Source organism: Pseudogymnoascus verrucosus, assembly GCF_001662655.1.
Source record: "Pseudogymnoascus verrucosus strain UAMH 10579 unplaced genomic scaffold scaffold_50, whole genome shotgun sequence".
Lineage (NCBI taxonomy): Eukaryota > Fungi > Ascomycota > Leotiomycetes > Thelebolales > Thelebolaceae > Pseudogymnoascus > Pseudogymnoascus verrucosus.
The window spans coordinates 142459-165677 of NW_017263701.1; the positions used below are offsets into that span (position 1 = coordinate 142459).

At 50.9% G+C, this 23219-nt stretch overlaps 7 protein-coding genes and 1 non-coding gene across 8 annotated transcripts; 5 read left to right on the top strand and 3 right to left on the bottom strand.

The window, feature by feature from the left end:
• Positions 1 to 438: 438 nt before the first annotated feature.
• On the bottom strand, positions 439 to 3509 carry ATG9 (autophagy protein atg9; the record flags this gene model as incomplete). The annotated part of the gene is made up of 2 exons (XM_018277849.2): positions 1851 to 3509; positions 439 to 1803 (listed from the first exon to the last, which is right to left on the bottom strand). The coding sequence occupies exons 1-2, from the start codon at positions 3285 to 3287 to the stop codon at positions 439 to 441; spliced, it is 2802 nt and encodes a 933-aa protein (XP_018127016.2). The 5' UTR covers positions 3288 to 3509.
• Positions 3510 to 3642: 133 nt separating this feature from the next.
• VE01_08425 (uncharacterized protein) lies at positions 3643 to 6364 on the top strand. The gene is made up of 3 exons (XM_018277850.2): positions 3643 to 3901; positions 3952 to 4008; positions 4095 to 6364. Exons 1-3 carry the CDS (start codon positions 3797 to 3799, stop codon positions 6114 to 6116), a joined length of 2184 nt encoding a protein of 727 aa, XP_018127015.1. The 5' UTR covers positions 3643 to 3796; the 3' UTR covers positions 6117 to 6364.
• Positions 6365 to 6608: 244 nt separating this feature from the next.
• VE01_08426 lies at positions 6609 to 6748 on the bottom strand (the record flags this gene model as incomplete). Its single annotated transcript has 1 exon — positions 6609 to 6748. It is a non-coding gene; the product is annotated as a tRNA-Glu (tRNA).
• A 154-nt stretch (positions 6749 to 6902) lies between these two features.
• Positions 6903 to 8390, bottom strand: VE01_08427 (uncharacterized protein). Its single transcript, XM_059463959.1, has 4 exons — positions 8126 to 8390; positions 8029 to 8049; positions 7569 to 7848; positions 6903 to 7517 (listed from the first exon to the last, which is right to left on the bottom strand). The coding sequence occupies exons 1-4, from the start codon at positions 8220 to 8222 to the stop codon at positions 7016 to 7018; spliced, it is 900 nt and encodes a 299-aa protein (XP_059319397.1). The 5' UTR covers positions 8223 to 8390; the 3' UTR covers positions 6903 to 7015.
• A 2154-nt stretch (positions 8391 to 10544) lies between these two features.
• On the top strand, positions 10545 to 12749 carry VE01_08428 (uncharacterized protein). Its single transcript, XM_059463960.1, has 3 exons — positions 10545 to 10608; positions 10695 to 10895; positions 11220 to 12749. Exon 3 carries the CDS (start codon positions 11391 to 11393, stop codon positions 12549 to 12551), a length of 1161 nt encoding a protein of 386 aa, XP_059319398.1. The 5' UTR covers positions 10545 to 10608; positions 10695 to 10895; positions 11220 to 11390; the 3' UTR covers positions 12552 to 12749.
• A 273-nt stretch (positions 12750 to 13022) lies between these two features.
• On the top strand, positions 13023 to 14576 carry VE01_08429 (uncharacterized protein). The gene is made up of 3 exons (XM_018277853.2): positions 13023 to 13300; positions 13396 to 13780; positions 13854 to 14576. Exons 1-3 carry the CDS (start codon positions 13051 to 13053, stop codon positions 14059 to 14061), a joined length of 843 nt encoding a protein of 280 aa, XP_018127017.1. The 5' UTR covers positions 13023 to 13050; the 3' UTR covers positions 14062 to 14576.
• Positions 14577 to 14774: 198 nt separating this feature from the next.
• On the top strand, positions 14775 to 17503 carry VE01_08430 (uncharacterized protein). Its single transcript, XM_059463961.1, has 5 exons — positions 14775 to 14874; positions 14930 to 15041; positions 15099 to 15888; positions 15937 to 16430; positions 16486 to 17503. The coding sequence occupies exons 1-5, from the start codon at positions 14795 to 14797 to the stop codon at positions 16879 to 16881; spliced, it is 1872 nt and encodes a 623-aa protein (XP_059319403.1). The 5' UTR covers positions 14775 to 14794; the 3' UTR covers positions 16882 to 17503.
• Positions 17504 to 18465: 962 nt separating this feature from the next.
• VE01_08431 (uncharacterized protein) lies at positions 18466 to 23143 on the top strand. The gene is made up of 7 exons (XM_018277855.2): positions 18466 to 20641; positions 20841 to 20983; positions 21043 to 21217; positions 21269 to 21494; positions 21542 to 22147; positions 22224 to 22625; positions 22741 to 23143. Exons 2-7 carry the CDS (start codon positions 20927 to 20929, stop codon positions 22859 to 22861), a joined length of 1587 nt encoding a protein of 528 aa, XP_018127068.2. The 5' UTR covers positions 18466 to 20641; positions 20841 to 20926; the 3' UTR covers positions 22862 to 23143.
• The last annotated feature ends 76 nt before the right edge of the window (positions 23144 to 23219 follow it).

A 23219-nucleotide genomic window follows, 5' to 3' on the forward strand; every position in this document is an offset into this window, starting at 1 on the left:
GGGAATGGGACAAGCGCCATGTGATACGACAGTGAGGTTAAGAAGAGTCCACGCAATCAAAGACGACGTGGCAATTCTTTGTAATGGGCGAATTCATTTGTTCTACTCCTCTATCCTCCGATAAAAGGAAGGGCAGATTTGATTTGATGCTCCACTCCACAAAAATAGCAATATACGACCTCAGCCCCGAGGTACCCGGTATCCCCGATGCATCCCCGATTCATCACCGAGAATGTTCGGTATGCGCTTCTACTCCATCACATGCTCTCCCACCATCCCAACCCCCAAAGCCACATCAACACCACCAGCACCCGCCAAAATAGCAAACACCCTCCTGCCCCTATAAACACAACCACGCACGCCCCTAAAACGCTATAAACGCAACCTCCCCCCTCTTAAAAACAAACGCTCTAAACAACCAAACCCCCCCCCCCATCCTTAAATATTAACACCAGGCCTCGTGTCCGTCTGCGCCTTCTGAAACTGATACAACAACCCCAACACCCCTCCTCCCACCCCTCCATCATCCCCATCGCCCCCATCCCCCCCCTCCACCGCTCCAATCCCACTCCTCGCCGGCGAAGTCTCCCAAACAGACGCATCAAGCCCACTACTCTCATTCGGCATCGACGGCACCGGGGGCGCCTCCTCCTCCTCCCCATCCTCAAGCGGCTGTTCAATAATACTCCTAGGCTGCTGACCCCTCCACCTCCCCGACGGGCCGCCGTGGAAACTCTTACCCCCGCCGCCGAAGCCAGTAGTTGAGGGCTGGTGGTGCGGGTCGAGTAGCATAGAGGGCATAGGCGATGCGTGCGCCGCGGCGGGGGTGGATGGGAAGCGCGGTGTGCGACTTGGTATTAGCCCTGCGCCCGCAGGACGGGATTTATGTTGATGTTGACCGCCAAGGCGGGAAGTCTGCATGTCCGCCGTGAGAGATGGGGACATCAACCCTGGAAAGGAGGGAGGGGGGTGGAATTGGTGTTTTATGCCCGGGGGCACGTGGCCTGGGATTCCAGTCTTGGGGTTCGTAGCGTAGTTATCTAAGAAGCCGTAGTAGGACGCAGCCATCTTGCCGTGCTTGGTGGAGTAATATTCATCTCTCAACCCTTCTGCGGCGTTCCCTGCTCCGGGGGGGACGGCGCTGCCGCCTACGCCTTTCTTGAAGTCGAACACGGCGAAGGAGCAGACGTAGCCGAGACCATCGACGTGGACTGTGAATTCGCGGAAGAAGTCGATGATGCGATCGCTGCATTTGGGGAGGGTGAACCAGAGCACCAAGGGGGTGAATATGATACTCAGTACCTCCTCGAGGAAGATGACTATTTTCATCTGATATAGTTCCGCGAACTCGCGCTTGACTTCGTCGGTGTGGAGCCGGTCTTTCCACTGCTTCGGCATGTAGTGCGTGTAGTCGATCACGTTGCGGAGGGCGTATTCCGGGTCGAAGACTTGGTTGTCAGGGGGCACGGCGCCGTGGGCCACGGCCCAGAGGGTGCCCATTACGCCGAGGTAGAAGAGAACGGTGCGGTCGGGGGTGATTTCGAAACCGAGGAAGAGCTCGGGGTCGATGATGGAGGCGAGGGCGAGGATGGAGACTATGCCGCCGGCGACGAAGGCGACGAATCGTGCTATTTGGACGGTCATGATCTTGGGGAACTGCTCGACGTAGCGTGATGCGAATGGGTAGGACATGTTTACGCGGTTGTCGAAGAGGTGAGGGAGTTCGTTGAACTCCCTAAACTTCCATTCCGCGAGTGGGGTGTACTGTCGCGACCCAAGTGCCGCCGGATTCTTGTGGTATTCCTATAGTCTTGTAAGCAGATGAAATTCGAGGCAGACGCAATACTTACATTGAAATACTGGAAGAAATACACAATAAGTGTGTATAAGACAATAACAGGCGCACAGATAATGTTCATCAACCCCGCGAACAGAAACCTGCTGCGAAGAGCGTCGCTTAATTGCCGTCTCTTGCTATCCTTCAGCACCATCTGCTGAATTTGCCCTTCAGGGGTAAATATGAAATCGAGGATACAGAAGTTCAAGTTCCACTGAATGGTCCTCGAAAACAGCTGGCGATTTCTGAAAAACGGGATGGGGAGAGTCAAGTCAAGAATTTCCTTGTTGAACAACGCAATAAGGTAGTTCTCCTTCCTCATCAACCTGTTGGCGATATCATGGGCGTCCAAGCGTTGCTTAGACTGAGTGCCCATGAAGTGGCGTAGTGCTGGTGAAACCTTGTCTGCTAGAATCGGATTCGAATCGCGCAGGTTCATCAGCCTCGCCACTATCTCCTGCCACGATATCGTCTGCATGTCGCTCTCAGGGATTTCCAACAGGTACAGATAGAAGTCCTGCATCCTCCTCAAGCGGGAGATGTCGACAATATCTAATATGGATTGATATATGAGATATAATACCAACAGCCATATCGCAAAGTTTGGCATCCCAGACATGTTTTTCGTGCATTGTGGGACAACAATTTGTGACATAGATGTGCTATGCCTTATCTTGCTGTAATCGACACACTGTGTGAGGAAGGTTGTAAACGTCGCAACGAATACAATGCGTAGAAGGTTGAGCAGCCTGTCCAGGCATATGGGCCATATCCCAGCCCCACGATAATATGCATAAATCTCTCCCATAAACCGATCCAAGTTTGTGACGTTTATCCACATCCACATCGCCCTCTCTTTTCGACTCGCAGAGAATATCCCGGGTTTGGGAACAGCTGCCTTTGGCCGAGTGGTTCCTATGTCATCGTGCAGCCGTTGCTGCTCTTGTACTGCAGCCCATCGAGCCTGGGCGTTTTGTGTTGCAGTTCCTGTTATGGGAGCAATCTTAGCTGGTCGCGGGGAGTGTTGTTGGGCCGCTGGATGACTTGGTCCTCCACCCTCCTCTTCTTCTTCGATCAGTAAAGAAGCTGGAACGTCATCGTCGCCATCATCGCCCAGCATCCTCGGTGAGCGCGATAGCCATTTGGCTTTGGCGCCACCCTTCGACCTCCGATCCCTGCCGGGACTCTTGTGTGGTTTCTTTCTTACTTGCTGTGCAAGAAATGCTGTGCTTTCTGTCGTCATGCGGCTTTCATGACCGTCGAAGAGGTCTTCATGGAGCTCGTAGTCTTGGTATCGGGTTGAAAGGTTCTCCTCGTCGATGGCCATGGCAGCTCGCTCTTCGATATCTCCGGGGTCTGACATCCCATGGTCGCCAGCCCTCAAGTCTTCGTAGATCGACGGTGCCATGTTGTTAGACGGTAGGAACCGCGATAATATGTGTGAGGCCATCCTGCTAGGAGAGCTGTTGATTGTAGCGGGGTGTGTTATTGCTAGCGCGATTTCGCCCAGAGAAGGACCTGGTATTGACGCCAGCAAACATTACTTCTCAAAGAAATAACACACATCAGACATCATCCCAGTTATTTATGTCGTTTCAACGCAACTTCGAGGCGGTTTTGCAGTATCTGTTGCTGTGAACTGCTGTGTGCATCGTGATCATCTAGCTACCAGTCACAAGGTTACCTGGTAGGATACCTGGGGATGGATCCGCTGCCAAGCGACGGCCGTTCATCGGCTCGGAGAAAGAGTTTTTCCGATGAACTATTCTGGGTGAGTAACAATCGGGAAATTTATATGCGGTCGACGTCTCTCTTTGTATTTCAAGCCGTTGTATATGCGGCGCAGCCACGAGTTTATGACGATTGGAAGCTTATAGGCCCTTATTTCTTGGACGCGTTTTCTCGGCGCGGCGCTAATCGGATTTCCAGCGGCCCAAGGAGGACAAGAAATCAGTAGCCATGGCGGGGCAACAGAAGAACAACACAAAACCGGCGGCCAAGGGCAAGAAGATGGCGCCAAAGGCGAAGAAGGCTGATGAGCGCGAGGAGACGTTCCAGGCAGTGGTATGTAATATCTATTAGCTATTAATTTATCTTATTCTAACTTGCGCCAGGTTTTGACAGACTCGTTCGAGACGCGCTTCCTCCCATTCTCACTGGAGCGACCAAGAGTGAGTTCTGCCCATGCGACGTTCAGATCTAGATGCGCGGCGATCTTGCAATTTGTATAGCATTACATTGGCTAATATGAAAAAAGTGTCTTCTTCCAATCGGCAACACGCCAATGATTGACTATACCTTGGAGTTTCTTTCTTTCAACGGGATCAGAGAGGTCATTGTCTACTGCACGGCGCATACATTTGAAGTGGAAGCATATTTGCTGGCTTCAAAATGGAACCCTGCGACCTCCTTCGCCTCGCCATTCTCAAGCCTTGAGTTCATTCATTCTCAGTCCACTTCATACGGAGATGCCATGAGAATGATTGATAGCCGCGGTATCATTACTGGCGACTTCCTCTTGACTTACGCCGACGTTGTCTCGAACTTACCTATCGGCCCCATACTCCAGAAGCACCGAACGAGAAGGACCGACGATAAGAACGCGATCATGACGGTCATCACAAGATACGGCGGGCCTGGGCTACACCGGGCGAAGCCTAAAGCGGTTGTCCCAGTGTTTGTCAACAACCCACGCAAAGTTCGCATTCTTCACTATGATGAGATGACTCCATTCGACGAGAGGAAATACATTGACCTGCCAGTCGAGGTACTGGAGGAGCCTGAGTTTGAGATGCGTGGCGATTTGATTGACACGGGAATCGATATCTGCACTCCAGACGTCTTGGCTCTTTGGTCAGAGTCGTTCGACGCAGAGAAGCCACGATCCCAATTCCTTCACAATATCCTGAAGGATTACGAACTCAATGGAAAGACTATCCATATTGAAATCGTCGACAAGCATTACGCTGCAAGAGCTAGCACGCTCCAGATGTATGACTGCGTCAGCAAGGACATCCTTGGGCGATGGACGTTCCCAATGATTCCTGACAACAACTGGGTCATTGATCAAAAGTATAACCGTGGCGCTGGTGGTATAATCAAGGAAGACGGTGTTATCCTTGCCCGCAGCTGCAAGGTCGGCAAGAAGACGGTACTCGGGAGAGCAACCAGTATCGGCGACGGCACAGTTATCAGCAACTCTATCATTGGCCGTAGGTGTCAAATCGGCAAGAACGTCGTCATCGAGGACTCCTATATCTGGGACGATGTTGTCGTAGAGGATGGGGCGCACATCCAGAAGTCCATTATCGCCAGTGAAGCTGCGATTGGCAAATCCGCAGCCATCCTCGAAGGATCACTCATTTCATATTCCGTTCGAATCGGCAGCAACACTACAGTCAAGGCCGGCGAGCGCATAACTAGAGCAAAGCGCAAGCGCGAAGACGTTGATGGCGAGCCTCTTGCACGAGTGCCAGCAGACACCGCTATTGTCGGTGAAGGAGGCGATGGTTATGCCTACGAAGATGCTGAAGAGGATGAGAAGGATATCTGCCGTGATCTTCTCAGCACCCTTATCTACAGCACTGCACACCTCAACATCGCCGAAGACTCGTATTCCCAGATCGGATCCGATGCAGGCTCTGACGAGGATGAAGCCGAGGCACGCTCCCGACACTCAAGTTTCGCAAGCGCGGTATCTGATGATGAGGCCTCGGGAGACGAGTCAAGTGGCGCAAACTTCCACAAGGACGCTGTTGCGGATGTGTTCAAGACTTTGAGCGAGAGCGGCGACTTCCACAACACCCGTGTAGAATTCACTTCCCTTCGTCTCAGTAATAACGCCACTGACCACCACATGCACCGTGCCATTGCAGTCGGTTTCATCAAGCGCATTGTGCAGCTCATCGAGGGTGGTGCTGAGCCGCTCAAGGCCGTCAAACAGACACTTGCACAGGAAGGCGCCACGGCGTTCCTGTCTGATGTTGCCCTCGGTAGGGACAAGCGTGTCGGAGACCAGGCTGATCTCCTCACGAGCTTCCAAAAGGACCTCTGCAATCGTGATAAGGGAGAGGCTGTCCTCTTCAGTCTCTGCAAGGAGTTTTACGACCTAGAAGTCATCGAAGAGGAGGGCTTCGAGGCATGGTGGAAGGACCCTAAGAGCAGCGAAACCGAGCACATGATACGTGTCAGGACGATGGCAGGTGGCTTCATTGCGTGGCTGGAGGAAGCGGAGGAAGAAGATAGCGATGATGATGAAGACGACGAAGACAGTGACTGAAGCTCTGAGCATGTTGATTGTACACGATTTATGTCATGTAGTGCAGATGATTACGAATGGAAATACCTGGGGGGAAGACTCGGTAGTATCCTGGGCCGCAGTCTGAATGATCCGGCGTGGGGACTGCTTCAGGTATTAAGTGAGGCGAGTGATTATTAGAATCGTGGGCGGGTTGTAAGTTCCACGGCCAAGATTGTTCTTGGTGGACGCCTACCTACCTTTACTATAGAGAGGAATATATACACGATTAAACAACTTATAACTTATTGTGATATATGTGTAGAACAATTGTTCAAAAAATAGAAGCCGTAGATGTGTAGAATGCCAAAATAATGGCCGTTGTTCAAACTCCGTGGCTGTGGGTGCGTGCGACAAAAGTGAGAAGCCACACAGCCGCCTCACAAGCCTCAGTCAATAAGCCTCATCGACGACTTGAACGTAAAACCTCCCTCTTCAAAATAGGCAAAAATAGGCCAAAAAATTGCAAGAAACATAGCCAGACCCAGATTCGAACTGGGGTCTCCCGTCGGTTCTCAACCTCAAACTCGGGGGCTTGCCGAAGGCGAGTTTTGATGTATCCAAAACCGGTTGATAATTGAGAGACGGGCATCTTACCACTAGACCATCTAGCCTTTTGAATTAAAATGTACTCGTATTAAGCGCTATATAGACCGGACGTCCTGCATAGGGGTAGGGGGTGGGGGGCACAAGTAGCTGCACAACATAAACGCTCCAGGCGTTCGAGCCCAGAAGGGCATGGCCCGGCCGTAGTGCCCGACGACGGCGTAGTTCAGCTCCCATAATATCTATTATCCAAATTTACATTCGATGCCTTGACATCGTCTAGCGGTGGTATGACATACAAAATAACGAAGCCCCTTCTCTATCTATTCCAGTACTCAAATGTATCTCTTATCCGGATCCACCTTATCCATCAACTCAATGCTCTTCTCGTACATAGTAAACACAATACCACCGCTAAGCATCAGTCTCACCAACCTCGGCAACGCTCCTGACCACAGCGTCAGGAAGCCCTCATTCCGCACAAGCTGACTCCCACAGTCCCAACTGTTCTTATACAGGTGCTTCGCCTCAATACTCTGCATGCGCGTCTTAATTGTGTCCACGGGCTGCGTCACATACACCGTGATCAGGCCTGCGAGACCACCAATACCGAATGTGCTAGCTGCGCCCAGCTTCTCACCAGGCGCCACGTATGACTCTGCGATTTGCTTGAAGAAGTTGTACGACCCAAATCGTGTCGCCGAGTTGGCGGCCTGACGTGCCGTCGTCGGTACGAAACCTTGGAAGAAGCCACGAAGTCCGCGCTCTCGTGCGATGATGGGAACAGCATGGAGGAAACCGCGTAGGCGGGGCTTGGCAGCTTTGCGATCGTCGATCCTAGGAGTGTCAGCAGGCGCCATGGGGGGGGGGATAGAGAGGCCGTCTTACAGTGTGGTCTTGATGCTCTCGAATGGGGTCACGGCAAGCAACGACTCGGTCACACCAGCTCCGAAGCCGGCAATGACGGTGCGAGGGCCGGAGATGTGGCCATTCTCATCTTGCAGCATGGACTTAAACTGGTCGAATGCCACGAACCGGACTCCAGCCTTCAGGGAGTTGCCGATAATCAGCGTTGTGCAGCCGGCGTACCATGCGGGACCGAATTTTGGCCATGGGAGCTTATCGGCACCGGATAACCGTTGGTTGAGTTGTGTTCGGGTTTTGGCAACTATCTTCCTGTCAATATTTCCATCCTCTGGTATCAAGAGCGCATCCGGCCCACGAAGCTACGCGGAGCAATCTCTCCTGGGGCGGCACCGTGCTCTTTGAGGATCTCTAGAGAATCAACAGGTAGCATTTTCAGTCGTACGCCATAGCTTCGCAGTCGCTCGGAAGGGTTCCAACATACATTCAGCAGGGTAGGTAATAGCTACAATCACATTATTAGCCCATGCTCCAAAACACAGCCCACCACCAAACTCTGCTGTCAAGCAAGCTGCACTTACAAATTTCGACGGCACCAGCACTCGCCCCAGCTATCACCGAGCGGAGAGCGCTTGGCTTCTCCTTGCGCTTCTCCGGCGCCTTTGTCGTCGACGCCATGGCGCCTATATACCCGAGGGTGACTCTTTGCAATTGCCGATCCTCCAATGGCTTAGAGCCAACGGAAATATCTGGAGGGGCAAAGCAATTGAGCTATTACACGGAATCCGAAAGCGAAGGAAGGACAATTGAGCGAGTCGGCGAGAGAATGGCGTTGAGAATGTAGACCCCGCTACGATAGGAAATAAAGTTTTGACGAGGTCCGATGCGGCGTCGGCAATTATGACGAAATATCTGGGGAACAGGGGCCCGCGGCTGCATTGACCTAGATTAGCGCTTAACGGAGCAACTTCGCGCCTCAAGACTCTAAACGCCCACATCTCTTGTACAAATCCTACCATGGCAAATCGTGGGCTAGAACGTCAATGCGAGACAATAATATGACGGTATTATTTAAAATAAAATGTATAGCAAACGCATTTATCATCAACGACTTCGTTATTTCGACATGGAGTTTAACCTCTCGCCGAATTGTTTTGTCCTCCTAAACAAGTGCAAAGCTTAACCCTTAAAAGGCACTTTGTTCAGTAGCCTCAATGTCGTTTGTCGTGGAATACATCACATATAGAGGAAAGCTAGGTCTCACGAGAATAATTTCCTATCTGTTTATACTCTGCCTCTCGTACTTTCCTATTTCTGTCCATGTTTGGCCCCGTTCCTTCCTATCTTTTATCCATATCACCTCTGGTTCTTTCCCAACTCAACCATCCATATTACCCATCGTTCTTTCCTATCTCAATTCATATTGCTCTTCGTTCCTTCCTATATATATTTGCCCGCTCGTTCTTTCCTATATTGATCCATGTTGCCCTCTCGTCCATTTCTATATATTTCCATATCTTTTACCTTAGTTCGTGCTTTCCGCGCTGCGTTTAGCTCTGCCTATCACATAAACGACGATATTATCTCTCTTCTCATACATTTCATCACGCTGTTTCTTACCAATATGTATGGTACCAGCACAATAATCAAAGCGACAAACGCTGTTGCCGCGGACACCCGTGATACCAGTCATTCGCTTCGCGAAACCACAAACACAATGGTTGTCGTATAGATACTGTGTGTCAGCTTAACTTTCTTCATCTGCATCAATGCATGGGCTATTCGGGCCTTTCGACAACGCAAGCGCGACCAAGAAGCTATATCCGCCATCCTGGAGCGGGCAGAGTCGCCTGCTAGAGGGCCTACTACCATGGGAAGTCCAAGTACACAAAGCCAGTTCCGCTCATTTCAATTGAGCTATCAACTGCAAGCACTATCGTCGCCAAGTACGCCTCGCATATCGCCTCCAGAACGACCTACAAACGTGCCAGGTTACTCCTCGAATGATACAGAGCGGAACGATGAACGGCATTCCGTAGCCACTGGGAACATGGCCTCATCTTCTTACACACCCGACGAGACCGGGGAACAATTACCAAAGTACATGGAACGCGATCATGACTTGCCCGATTACGCGGATCAGAGGGCGGCGCCGGTAACATGATGGGTGAAGAGAACTACGGACTTGTCCACTCGAGAAGATCAGATGATTGAAGCTCTCTATGGTCCAGCGAACTTTGGATTGGATAGGAGATCCAAAAAATCGGTAAAACAGTTTTTGGCGACGTCGTTATGAGTCTATGGTTAGAATGACAAACATCGTCAAACCACTGCACCAGGTGCACCAGAAACGATATGGCGCTTGGAACCGCGGAAATGGTGGTAAGTGCCGAAAGCCGAGCAGTTTTAATTCCGCGCTGACGGTACTACCACCAGATATGCTGGGAAATATTATTTTTGCCCGATGGGCTAGTTCCGGCATATGAATTAGAATGCAGCACAGCCAGCGTAATACAAAATAGCATGAATACAACACGTATTAACCATGCCTCAAGCTTTTCAACACTAATGGAAGAATCTCATGGCCTATACTCATTATAAGATATGATTGAACTGGCGTGATGCTACTTTGAGGATGTATCAATGGAGGAGTAAGGTTCGGGAAGTGGGGTGATGCGGGGGTGGGATGGTTGGATTGCATGTTGCTCCTGACTAATTATGAGCGACGACGAACTCATTCTCAGGAGAGAGAGCACTGAGCGGAGGTTGAAGTCCGAGGAATTTATCACCAGACTCAAGCTTTAGTACTTTACGAATGCTCGCTATAGTGCGAGTTTTGTAACTTTATAGCGGCCATGCTCGACCAAAGCTTTATTAGACCAAGCTGATATAGGGTTTGGGGGGTCACAAGCCAGAAAATGTGACATCAAGCGCCGGCTACAGGCGGCGCGGAGGGCCTTCCCGGGCTTGGTCGCTCCTCCGTCGGCACCAAATCGAGAGCTCCCGGACCAGATAATGGTCTAAGACAATAGACCAGCACGTTAAAGTCGTTAGAGTCGTTGAAGTAATGTACCCACCGAATAAGGAAATCCGTTGAATATTAGATGAAGAAAGAGGTAGTAGCATAGTCTACTAACGATGCGCTACTAGAGACGATCTATATTTTTGACTAAAACCCCAGGGGTCGAGCTCTGATAGCCTCTTGTTGTGGTCTATGGAATCTGGGGGAACGCGTCATGACGGTTAATTTGACGTCGAAGGACCATATCAAAATCCATTTGGCTCATAGAACAGTAGAACAGGTAGGGCTTTGGGCCTCACCTCCGTTTTGCTACACAACCTTACTACCTCGTGAGTATCGCCAGCCTTATTCAACAACTAGGCTGCTTTAACAGCATTGCGAGCCATCACGATCACTGTCACGAGCGTGGCCCTCTCCCTAGGCTTGTGTCCTGCTTCCAATTATTTCTTAAGACATCTTATTCTGCCGAATCCCAAAATAATTTTGCGTTCAGTTGCTCTGTTCTGCAGTGGTCAGTTTAAATTGTTCAGTTCATTTATATTCAATTGTATTTGTATATTACGATGCCTCCTCTGAGATGCATCCCGCCTGCCAAGGCAATCAAAGTAGTGGTCTCATATCACTCCATCCAACAGAGTTACTAACTGCTTCAGACCGAACGTACACACGAGGAGAACCAAGAGCGGGCCTACATAGCCGCTTCAAGGAGGAGTGACCGCTCATTGGAAGCGCGCGTAGAATCGGCCAGGCGCGCATCAGAAATACACAAGCGACGGACCGGCAGGTCATTACGAGTCTCTGAGGAAGATGTAATAAACGAAGAGATGTATGAGGAGGAGGAAGACGATCTCCCACACCATTATCGGTACCACGGCGCCCATCTTCATAGCCACCCCAGCGATTTCAACAGCCCTGAGTTCTCAGATTACCTCACGAACAACCTTCATGTGCGGACAGCTCTTGAAGGGGCCCTACGAAACTCATATGCTTCACAGGCAGTTACACAGACAGCGCAGCATGCAAGCCAGGTTCCCAGTTCTTATCCGAACGTCGCCAGTTTGATGAATGCGCATATGAATTACCAGGCGCAAATGATGAGCGATAGCCACCCGCCGCCGTATGGTATGCCTCATATCATGCCGACAATGCCAATCACCATACCTCCGCCTACAGCATATTTGCCGCAACATCAGTTTCAAAATTTCGATCCACAGCTAGGGGCTACGCAGAGTATCGCCAATCGACGTCTCTATCCCAACCAGTGTCAAGCCGAGTCTGCGATGAAACTTCAGCAATCAGCGGCAGTTAAGTCGCCAAGTCCGGATACTTCGAAGCCAAGTCGTGGCAAGTCTATGCCAGTCGAAATAAAATCCGAGTCGCCTGCCTTGCAATCTATCGAGCAATCCCAGGCGGCGAAAGTTTGTCGATCGTTTGAGCAACGATCGCAGCTCTCGAAACGGCCTGAGCCTGTTGATTTCAACAGCACGGATAGTTCTATCACGGCAGGAGTATCATGCGACAAAACATACATACCGCAGGTCAACATCCAGGATTCAGATACCGAGTTCAACCCGTTTGCAACTGCGACGCCACAGGATGACGGAATCTTCAATGAGAATCTTGGATTTCCAAACGATCCCCTAATGGGCATGCTTATGGCTGGCAATGACGCGATCAATGCGCCTGCTTCTTTTGACAGCAGCTTGGATACTTCCTACGCCGGAACACCCGCGAGAAAGCTAGATTTAGCCACGAAGACTCATGTCGGCGGACTGGACTCAACTGTCGGGGGTGGCATTGCACCCGCCCAGCTAGAATCAGCTGCCGTGAAAAAAGACCTTGATGTGATATCGGGAGTTCCAAACAGATTGAAGAGTGTCGCGACTGCAATTACAAGAACGAGCGCCACCGGAACTCCAGCGATTGCGCCAGACAAATGGAATGAATGGATTGAGCAGGGAGAGTTGGACGGTGTTCCCCAGTGACACTGGCTTACCCTTTTCTCTCGAGCCAGCCATTGATTTCTTATATATATATTAATGCTAGAAATATTGGCTGGATGCATTATTATTTTGCATTATTGGTAGATAGGGGCTTCAGCCAGTTTAGACTGTTTGATACACATAGATTGCACACAGATGAGAACAGGCTATTATGACCGGTGTATCAGAGCACAATTAGAGGTTGTAAATAGCTAGATTCCGAAAATAAGATTTATATAAAAAACAATATAAAACATATACAAAACTTTAGTTTCCTCTTTGAAAACAACATATTTGCATTAACACCATTTTAAATAATTATATTTTGTAAGGCATCTGCACTTGCGATCTACCATCTGATAACCCTTACGGGGTCTGTTGAACCTCACCCCACCGGATAAACATATTTTCCACCAGCGCGTACGTCATCTCTAAGTGAGACCTCACCGACCCCAACTCTCCCCGCCTTTTCATCTCTCACCGTCCCAAACATCACCACAAAATGCGGTACCTAACGCCGCTGGGCAAGGCGCTCTACCCTGCGCTCTACCCCATATGGGGTATCTGTTTCTTCATCGTCCACCCTCCGTTTTGGAGCCTCTTCAAGACGCGTCTGATACCCGTGCTGTTCCTGAGTTTACTGGTGTATACCCTCTTGTTTATGTTTGCTTTCCTGCCACAGGCAGCGCTGTTGGCTATATTCCATGGCCCTGCGGCGTTTGTGAGTGCCGCGTTTTTGGTTTTGGGAGAAGGTGAGTCAGCGTTTTTATATTTCAAGCTCTAGGCCCCCAGCCGTCCACCATGAAAACGCCCCAAAAGATCAAGCGCGGAAGCTGATTATGAACAGGCGCTGTCATCGTCGCCCTCCTCTTTGAAGCCTTCTTCGTTGATGAAACGCTTGTTGACGTTTTCGACGCGACCCTCCTCTCCCGGCACCAAGAAGCCCTGCTCTCACCCTCGCGCACTATTTTCCCCGCCGCCTCAAACCCAGTCAAGGCCCTCGGCCCACCAACAGAGAAGGCCGTGTATGGCCCATTCAGCTTCCGCCAGATTGCGGAATTTGTGCTGTTCCTGCCGCTGAATTTCATTCCCTTCGCGGGCGTGCCGCTGTTCTTGATTCTTACGGGGAGGAGGGCCGGGCCGTTGCAGCATTGGAGGTATTTTAAGTTGAGGGGGTTGGGGAGGAAGGAGCGGAATAAGGAGGTGGAGAGTCGGCGATGGGGGTATACTTGGTATGTTGCTCTAAACTAGTATCAGTTTGACGTGGGGAAGGCGATGAAACTCTATACTAACTCTTGGACTCAGGTTTGGGACCATTGCGCTACTGCTACAGCTTGTCCCAGTGTTGTCAATGTTCTTCTTACTTACATCTGCTGCTGGCTCAGCGCTGTGGGTTGCGGATTTGGAAGAAGCAAGGCAGCAGCAGTTGTTGGCTGCTGAGTCAGTCGTTGGAGGAGCGCAAGTTGATGACGAGTTTCCGCCAGAGTACACGGATACGGAAGATCAGGTATAATGCTCATAAAGTTATTTATGATTAATATTTACTATTGTTGAGTTGGATCTATACATTATTTGTCTCCATATGAAGTGCTGTCTATCTGTAGTCACGATTCTATGAGAGAGGGAGGCAAAGTTGTTTCTCTATATGTCATGCTATGCAGAGCCATGCTTGTTCACAGGAATATGTCAACTGCGACACGTCTGTGTTTGAAGTCCTGTCTACTATCGCATTTGTTTTATTATTCTACAATGATCTTGCCGCCTGAGTCAAGATTTATAAAGTGAGTATGGAGTTTGCGCAAAGTTCTGAGCAGACCATTTGATCTATAATAACACAGAAATGTTTGTTCGAGCGAGTTTATGCCAAAGCTCAGTCATCCATCAATGGTTTTATATAGCCATTGGAGATTAGCTTTAATAAGTGGCCTTGTTGATAAGATGTATAAAATACACAGGAATTAGCGGTCATCCGAATTGAGTGAAATTCAAGTGCTCTTCCTCGTTCCTTCTACAATTGGCCGCTTAGGGGGGTTGACAGACGCGTGAACCCTCTGCCCACGATTTACCGTCAACTACCACAACTTCACTTCTTCCACTTCACAACAACACCTTTCTTCCTCACCCCCTTCATCGCACTGATTTGAAGGACATACGTCCCTTCACAGTCTTTATCTTTCTATGTTCTGATCTTTTGATTTGATACTTCTCACTTCTCAAGGTTTCTACTTTGTACCAGTTCTTTCAAGATGCACCTCCTGGTGTATCTTGGATTAGTCCTTGTCCTTTGTGGCATTTCCTCTGCTGCTCCAGCTGCCGCAGCTGCCCTGTAAGTTGTCGATCTACCTTTAATGAACGATATTGCCGCGCTAAACGTCCTCAAGATTTCAAGATGGGAACCCTGGCAAGCTTTGCAGCATCATCACAGTCTACGTGACAGTTACCGAGGACCCTTCACTCCCTGATGTTAAAACCTTTGGCATTGCCCATCACTTGGTAACAACCTCCTCCTCAATACCTGTATATGAGATAAGTCTTACTGACCTTCACAAGGCCGAGACTCAGCATCTTGAAGCCGCTTCTGATGGACTGGCTATCACAGTCACAAGAACTCATACTGGATTCAAAACTGTCACCGTTACCATAAACATTTCCGGGGTTCCAAGCTCTGATATTAATATCTGGGAGTCTACATCTGTCCGTTTCCTCCACGATGGTCCTTCTCCAACTGAGAAGCAAGAGCAGAATCTCACAGCGACGCTGACTACTACATTCCAACCTCTCAATGGAACTGAAGGCCCTAAGGTCCCCGAGACTGTCAACACCACGTCCCAAAGCCTCGCGGTCCCTACTGAATCGGATGGGTCGAAGGCTCCATTGATGGTCAATACTGCGTCCCAATATCTCACAGCACCTACTGGAACGGCAGCGACAAAGGACCCAGTGACGGTTAATACCACCTCTCAATATCTCACGGCCCCCACTGGAACGGGAGTACCCACGGCCGAGCTGACGGTTAATTCGACATCCCCTACCGAAGCACAATCTGGTTCTGGCGGCGATGATGTCGCAGTCGAAACTGTTACAGTATACCCTGTGAAGTCTATCGCGCCAGAAACGAATTCAAACGATTCCATTTACCAAACTGTTGCAGCAGGTCCAACCCCTCACGATCCAGTGTCAGCGAGTCTGTTCTCAGGCGGCACCGAAACAACCCCCACTCATACAGTTGGTATTCTAACTAATGTTACGATTCGTGCACAATCTCCGTCACAACGCACCACACTAGCAGCTATGAAAGGATTTGCCAATGACGAGAGTAAACCGCTCGAACGTAAGGACGGTATGTATTCTATTCCCAAAGAACAAAATGCCTATCTGACTCCAGGAGCACTTGGTGCAATTCCTTTCGTACCTCTCATTGAAGACGTTACAAAAATCACCCTAGGGCTTCCATTTATCACCACAGTCACTGTTCCTGTAGATTTTTCAAAAGCCACCGTATACACTTCCGGACGATCTTTCTCAACTTACATTCCTGGACTAGGAGAAGTTCGGTTCAAGAAACCTACAACTACCCCGGCTGACTCTACCACGTATATGGCCCGACCTCCTGGTACTCATGCACCTCTGGTGCCTCTTGACGAAGCTGCAACAGTCACCTTAAAGATTCCATTTATCGCCACAGTCACTTTTCCCGCGGATCTTTCAAAGGCCACCACGTACACATCTGGACATTTTTTCTCAACTTACATTCCTGGAGCGAGAGAAGCTCGGATGAGAAAACCTACACCTGACCTGGCTGACTCTACCACTGCCACATCCACTCGGCCTCTTGTTACCGTTGTTACATCATGCGGCGAGCAAGGTATCTTCAGGCTTACTGTAAGTTTCTCTATCTCAACCTACATAGATATAACACTCTAACCCCTTGTTCCAGTTTGATGACATCCCTCGTCTCGCCGGTCCAGCAAACTCCAACGACGTCCAACCCCAACCCATTTCCAACCCCTACCACCACTTCTACTTCTCTCAAGGCTTCGTCGTCGCCCCTCCCCCCAAAGACCCCTACACCCCCAAATCCGCGCCGCTCCTCCTCGATTTCGTCACCCAGAGCACTGCCGACGTCACACGCACCCACAACTCCCCCCCGATCGACGAGTACGGCGCCACCGGTGAAATCGGTATCGGTCAAAACCTACAGTGGGGGTGCTACACCTTCCATGCCCTCGCGGCGTCAGTGGGCTGCGATTCCTTGGGGCCACAATGCGATTGGCAGTTCACGGGCGTGCAGTTCAATCCCAGGAAGCAGGAGTATGAGGAAGTGGTCACTTAGCTCGTGTCGACGGCTAGCTGCCCGGGGCTGCAGGATTGCAAGCTCACGGATATAGTGCTGCTAGATGATTTCACGCATTTGCAGGCGCTGAAGGTTAATGTCACGGTTGCCGGGGAGCCGAAGAATTGGTGGATGGATGATTTGAAAATGGAGTGGGCGGATGGAAGCTGTGATGCTGGATTGTGTCGCTCTATGCATCGTTGAGAAATCATGATGCTGCGACGTATGTCGGATGTTGAGATGCCTGTGGGTGGCCATGAGCGACTTGTATGATTACGAATTTGCGGCTTGTATGTTATAAAATGGCCCAGTATATGGGCGGGAGGTGGATTTGCTTCGATTGCTTTACTATTTGTACGCCATGGATTATCCCAGGCTGTCTATATTATCAAGGTGGAAGGTTGAGTTATGGGGTTACAGTTCTTATAGCTGAGGCTATGATTTGAAAGAGACGGCTCTATGTCGTATAATCAATCAGACCAAGTTCTACGCAATAAAAAAATGCTTCGCATTATCCAGCCTACCTTACAAATGGCCATTTTCTTCAGGGGTCATCAGCTTTCGCGTACTATGGGGAGGTTACAATACGACGAAGTGTCCTAGGGATACGAGTAATTTTTCCCCTTCGAGATGAATCGCCTCATGAACAGCTTGAAAGTATACTCCCATCTTGGGAAGCATTCTACAAATGCCGAATTCCACGGAAACGCGGCAACCGCCCCAAATAACGAGAGCAACGATTCGCCGTCCATCACATAATCCCGACAAACCCTCCAGAAGTGTGGAGTCAGCCCTAAATAATCCCCAATGGCCCTACTTGCTATTAAAAGGACTCGATGCAGCATGCACGCCTGTCCACATGGAGTTCAAGGGTTCACACATACAATGCTTGCACCCCCCAAGATCGTGCATGCTGTAAGCCCTGCGTAGCACTGCAGCTTTCTTGTACGACCATCCAACATGCACGCACACAGATAAGACGAACGACGGCCAGGCAGGGCCTTTCTAAGCCACGTTTTTTGAAGGGTAAGCTGAACGCGCGTGGTGAGGATAGGATGGCTTCCGTTTTGCCCGGCGGAATTTCTTCGGGACGGCCAACGGATGTTGGTGGGAGGAGTTGTTTCGGGCCGGGTGCAGCGGGTGGCTCAGCTGCGAGGATGGGGGAATTGGAATTTTACCTGTGGACAGCGGCTCCCGACGGCCTGTGGCGCGTACGAAGAGGGAGGGCCTCGCATAGCAGGCCGGGGACGGGCAGGTTGGTGTTGTATCGCGTCACAGCCGATGAGGGCGACGCAATCGGAGGGACCTCCAACTGGTCTGACAGCGAGACTTGATACGCATCCCGCTTCTCACCTCTCCGCCGCGAGTTTGTGCTGCGTTGGACAATGAGGCGCTGCGCTGTCCTGGACAGATGAGGAGTCGGAGTTGGAGTATCAATATTTCCGAAGATGTGTTTGTGTGGCGGCGGCTGAGTTTGGAGGGGTGGTGAAGCTGGCCGACCTCTCGGAAACGCCAAGTATCGATGGAGATCACGTTGTGATGATCCGGCTCGGACAGCGCCCTCGGAATTGTTGGAACCCCGCAAACGCGCGTCGATCTATGACTCGATCGGGTAGTGGTGTTAGTTGTTGGTTTCACCGCTGCTTTTCCCCTTCAAGGTCTGTGTTATTTTTGGGGAACGGATGAGAAATAGTTCGGTTGAGCACGTTCTTTTCCCCTCGCTCACCGTTGCCCGTTATCAGAATGCTTTTCCAAGCTTTTCTTCACCGCCATATACTGACATTTTTGCGATTGGGTAAAACACACATAACAACCCATCAGCGATTATTCAGGGGCGCAAATATGAGAAGGTCATATGATCAGTTTATCACCAAATTTCGATGCCCGTTCTCCACCGACTGTGTTGGCGGCCGGGCACCCAAATTTCTGTACCAGCTAGCTCGAATCCGGCATGGCTAGGCGTTTCACCACGCCACGACGAACTGTGCGATTATCTCCCAGTGGAAGTTACTTACAAATGTAGCTCGAGAGTGACATGTCTCGGACGGACCCCAGTATGGGAGCCTGCAATGCATCCCATCCCTCGGTACGACTCATGGGTCTACAGCATGGTGGGACGTAAAGACGTCACTTCATGCAGCCACTGACAAATGTGTATATGTTTCCCAGCATCGTCGACGAGGGCGGCATTCAGAACTGCTCAGCAAGCTGACGGATTAGACGGCGGTCGGCCTCATTCCGCTCTTGGGAATAGCTTGGATGTGAGACTATGAAGGTGGTAGCGCACATGGCTAGGAGGGGACGGACCGAGGTTTGGTGTGGCTCAGCGTATCACCGCTCCAGATGGTGCTTCGAGAACTGTGCCACGACGGACTGTCCCGTTGGCCCGCCTCCAATCCGTTCAGTTCAGTCAAGTGGATTCCACTAAACATGCGCGCCCTGCTTTTATGATTCACCTTGTTGATTATGTCATGCACCGCTCGCTGATGAGGTTCGTTGCTGGGACCGTGGCTGTCATGATGGCCGCATGTTTCGGTGGCCGCATGCAATGATGAGTGCAGGCGGCTGCTTACATGTCTGCAGGCCAGCCGGCAGTGCAGGCCCTCCTGATCACCTACATGCTGGGCGCTCATCGGCACATGCTGGAGATACAGTGTCGAGAGTGATAAACGCCGGGTCTGGAGTTGTTGACCTTGGAAGCTGAGATGGAAGCTGGGAAGGGGATGGACTTATTCGTCTACGTGCAGGCTGATGGACGGTTGGGGAAGAAGGGGAGCTAAGAGCTGGAGTAAGAGCTACGAGATCCAAGGCGTGCCCAAGGACAAAGGATGCCCAAGATAGGATATAGATATGGTACTTATATGGGAACCCCCACGCTATGTTTGGAACTATGAGTTATGGGAAATGTGGCAAAGTGAGTGTACCAGATACCAACATTACAACAACGTTATGGTTCTAACAAAATACTCTCCGCTGTACTCCACTTCCACTGTACCGACAAATACTGGAGTACTGACAATATCCACTGTACTCCACTATACTTTAGCTGTTTTGCCCGTCCTACTACCAACCCTGCTCCTTGTCAAATTTGCTCTATGCTCTCCATACTCTCCACTCCATACAAAACTAATATACTAAACTAACAATCTCACTTTATTGATTCACGCGATTCAAGAGGTGAACCACAGCGCTGGATACAAGCGAGAGTAACACACGAAACATGGGAGAGGGAACGTCCAACCAGTATGCCAGCATCCCACCAATTGTCCCAACCATAATCCCAGCATGGGTTCGGGCGTAAACTAAATCGCCGGGTCGCTCCCCTCTACAAACTATTCTATACTATTGTTTCGACTGTATTATTACCATTACCATTACCATTACCGGTATATCCTTCATTGAGAAACGATACTCCCGTACTCCCCTCTCCTCTAGCCCGTGTACAAAACAAGGGTGCATAGTTTGTACACCAAAGCACAAACAAAAACTACTCTACTGTCGGCCTTCTCATTAGCCCCAAAATCAAAAAAAGAAGTCGTCCCCCCTTGCTTCCTATATCCCGTGTTGTCCGTCCGCCATCCACCTCCTCCCAACGTCAGGCAGACTAGACTGTGGAACCCCTCCCAAGGGTCCTATCATCGTCATCGACCAGGAAGAAGCTTGAATCCCGTCCCTCCCGCGTGGGCTACCGTTGTTACGGGTGCGAGTTGGAACAGGCCAATCCAACGGCGGGGTACGATCAGCGGTTGTACGAGAGAAGGTGTGTGGCTCCTTACATTATTTTACTTTTCCTGTCCCCTCCATATATACATGGACCTGATCTCCCCCCCGCCCCCGTTTTTCTTTCCCTTGGTCCCTCCCCTCGTGGATTTTCTCCTATAGCGAGATTCTAGCCTACTGGCGATTTTTTGGTTCTCACTTTCCCACTTGACTTTCTCTGACAATGCCATCTTCCTCAGACGAAAAACGCCCCAGCGTCTCTCCGTCACAAGAACAGCCTGCCACTACCGCCTCGGGCAAGGTTGTAGAACGGACTGCCCATCCGATGGCGACTATGCATGATGATGATGAGCGGCTGCTGGCTCAGATTGGCTACGAGCAGGTGGGATTGTTCCCTAGTCTAGGCAGAACCACGGGCACGGAATCCTGACAATGTGATAGAAATTCACCCGCCACTTCACGAAGTACTCCACGCTCTCCTATGCCGTCTCAGTCTTGGGAGTCCTGGGCTCTGTCCCAGCGACATTTGGAAGCCCGCTCAGTCTCGGCGGACCGGCTGCGGCGGTGTGGGCTTGGGCGTTTGGATCGTTGATGGCTCAGTGCATTTCTATGTCTGGTATGTTTCCCAATCGAGTTCTGGCGGACACAGACTGACTCACTGTCATAGTTGCGGAGCTGGTCTCTGCGTACCCCACGGCGGGAGGAATGTATTTCGTCACCAAGAACGTGGTTCCGCCGAAGCACTCGGCGCTCTGGTCGTGGGTTATCGGATGGTGTAATTTCCTAGGCCAAACAGCTGGAGTTGCTAGTGTGGCATACACAGTCGCCCAACAGATCCTCGCGGCGGTTAGCATGAACTCTCACTTCGACGGCGAGGCATATGCATTCTCACCGTAAGCTCACCTCGCCCCCCATCTCACCTAATACTAACACCCACCAGCTCCGCCCTCCAAACCGTCCTCCTCTCCATGGCCGTCCTGGTCATAACCGGCGTAATCTGCTCCCTCACCACCCGCAACCTGCACAAAATCATCCTCTGGTTCGCGCCTATCAACGTCATCGCATCCGTCTCCATCTGCATCGCCCTCCTCATCCTGACGCCCAACCTGCAGCCCGCAAGCTGGGTCTTCGGGCACTTCACCGATGGCTCCGGATGGGGAACCCCATTCTCTTTTTTCCTGAGTTTCTTGTCCGTGGCTTGGGTCATGACCGATTATGATGGGACGACTCATATGTCTGAGGAGACCCACGACGCCGCTATTCGTGGACCTCAGGCTATTCGCTGGGCTGTCACTATATCGGGATTGGTCGGGTGGATGATCACTGTCACGCTGTGCTTCTGTACCACCGATCTCGACGCCGTTATTAACTCCCCAACCGGCATGCCCGCAGCACAGATCTTCCTCAACGCTGGCGGCAAAAAGGGGGGAACGGCAATGTGGTTCTTCGTCATCCTCGTCCAGTTCTTCACAGGCTGTTCCGCAATGTTAGCAGATACACGCATGGCCTTTGCCTTTGCCCGCGACAACGCCCTGCCATTCTCCACGTACGTCCCTCCCCCCACCCCCACCTTACTCCTCTTCCTTCCCCTCAAGCTACCTCGCCGCTAACCCCCCCCCTAGCTTCTGGTCCACCGTCAACCCCCGCACCAACACCCCCATCAACGCCGTCTGGCTCGTCGTCGCCTTCGCCATAGTCCTAAACTGCATCGGCATCGGCAGCACCGAGACCATCGTCGCCATCTTCAACATCACCGCCCCAGCCCTTGACCTCTCCTACGTAGCAGTAATCCTCGCTCGCAACATCTACAGTTCCCAAATCGATTTCCGCCCCGGCCCCTACGTGCTGGGCTGGATGAGGAAGCCGCTGAATGGGATTGCGGTCACCTGGGTTTTCTTTATTAGTGTGGTGCTGCTGTTCCCGACGATTAGGCCGGTGACGGCGGAGAATATGAATTATGCGTCTGTGGTGGGGGCGGCGATTGCGTTGTTTGCTTGGGGGTGGTGGTGGGCGGGTGCGAGGAAGTGAGTTTTCCCCTTTTCCCCTTTTCCCCTTTGTATTCCTCCACGCCCGTGGATTGGCTGCCGCGTGCTGTGCTTTGCCGTGGAATTTTGTGTGCTGACTGGGTTGGTGGTGTAGCAAGTACTCCGGTCCGATTACGAAGGATATACTCGAGATCATCGCCACAGAGGATGGGCTGGATGATCACATCAACGAGGATTACCATACCACCGACTACGGCGTCGCCAGGTTATCTTGAGCGAGTTTAGAGCCTTGTGTGGGAAAGTGTGTGCGGAGGGAGGGGGTGGTCGGATTATAGTATAGGTTACGCACGTCTGACCAGCACCGTGGTCGTTCGTTTGAGATGAGTGAGAGTTTTTCGTGTTTTGGCGTATATATAGCGAAGGAGTTTGGGAGGTATTTTGGGTCATGGTATAGACTTTTTTTATTACTTTATTACTTTATTTTTATCCTGGTAATGGGTCCTAGAGAGCTATGGTGATGAATATAGGTTTTATTTCGGTCTTGTATCTACGCGGGGGGTTTTTTTAGAACAGTAATTACCCAGAGTGTTTCTCGAATTTGATTCAATGTGCAATAGTCACACATGAGACAGC

Coding starts and splice junctions, on each gene's coding strand:
- VE01_08425 (XM_018277850.2), top strand. CDS start 3,797: ATGGCGGGGCAACAGAAGAACAACACAAAACCGGCGGCCAAGGGCAAG. Junction 3,902..3,951: donor AGGAGACGTTCCAGGCAGTG/GTATGTAATATC, acceptor AACTTGCGCCAG/GTTTTGACAGACTCGTTCGA. Junction 4,009..4,094: donor TCTCACTGGAGCGACCAAGA/GTGAGTTCTGCC, acceptor ATATGAAAAAAG/TGTCTTCTTCCAATCGGCAA.
- VE01_08427 (XM_059463959.1), bottom strand. CDS start 8,222: ATGGCGTCGACGACAAAGGCGCCGGAGAAGCGCAAGGAGAAGCCAAGC. Junction 8,050..8,125: donor TGCTGGTGCCGTCGAAATTT/GTAAGTGCAGCT, acceptor ATGTGATTGTAG/CTATTACCTACCCTGCTGAA. Junction 7,849..8,028: donor TATTACCTACCCTGCTGAAT/GTATGTTGGAAC, acceptor ACAGGAAGATAG/TTGCCAAAACCCGAACACAA.
- VE01_08428 (XM_059463960.1), top strand. CDS start 11,391: ATGTATGAGGAGGAGGAAGACGATCTCCCACACCATTATCGGTACCAC.
- VE01_08429 (XM_018277853.2), top strand. CDS start 13,051: ATGCGGTACCTAACGCCGCTGGGCAAGGCGCTCTACCCTGCGCTCTAC. Junction 13,301..13,395: donor GTTTTTGGTTTTGGGAGAAG/GTGAGTCAGCGT, acceptor GATTATGAACAG/GCGCTGTCATCGTCGCCCTC. Junction 13,781..13,853: donor CGGCGATGGGGGTATACTTG/GTATGTTGCTCT, acceptor TCTTGGACTCAG/GTTTGGGACCATTGCGCTAC.
- VE01_08430 (XM_059463961.1), top strand. CDS start 14,795: ATGCACCTCCTGGTGTATCTTGGATTAGTCCTTGTCCTTTGTGGCATT. Junction 15,042..15,098: donor TTGGCATTGCCCATCACTTG/GTAACAACCTCC, acceptor GACCTTCACAAG/GCCGAGACTCAGCATCTTGA. Junction 15,889..15,936: donor ACCGCTCGAACGTAAGGACG/GTATGTATTCTA, acceptor TGACTCCAGGAG/CACTTGGTGCAATTCCTTTC.
- VE01_08431 (XM_018277855.2), top strand. CDS start 20,927: ATGGCGACTATGCATGATGATGATGAGCGGCTGCTGGCTCAGATTGGC. Junction 20,984..21,042: donor CTCAGATTGGCTACGAGCAG/GTGGGATTGTTC, acceptor ACAATGTGATAG/AAATTCACCCGCCACTTCAC. Junction 21,495..21,541: donor GAGGCATATGCATTCTCACC/GTAAGCTCACCT, acceptor AACACCCACCAG/CTCCGCCCTCCAAACCGTCC.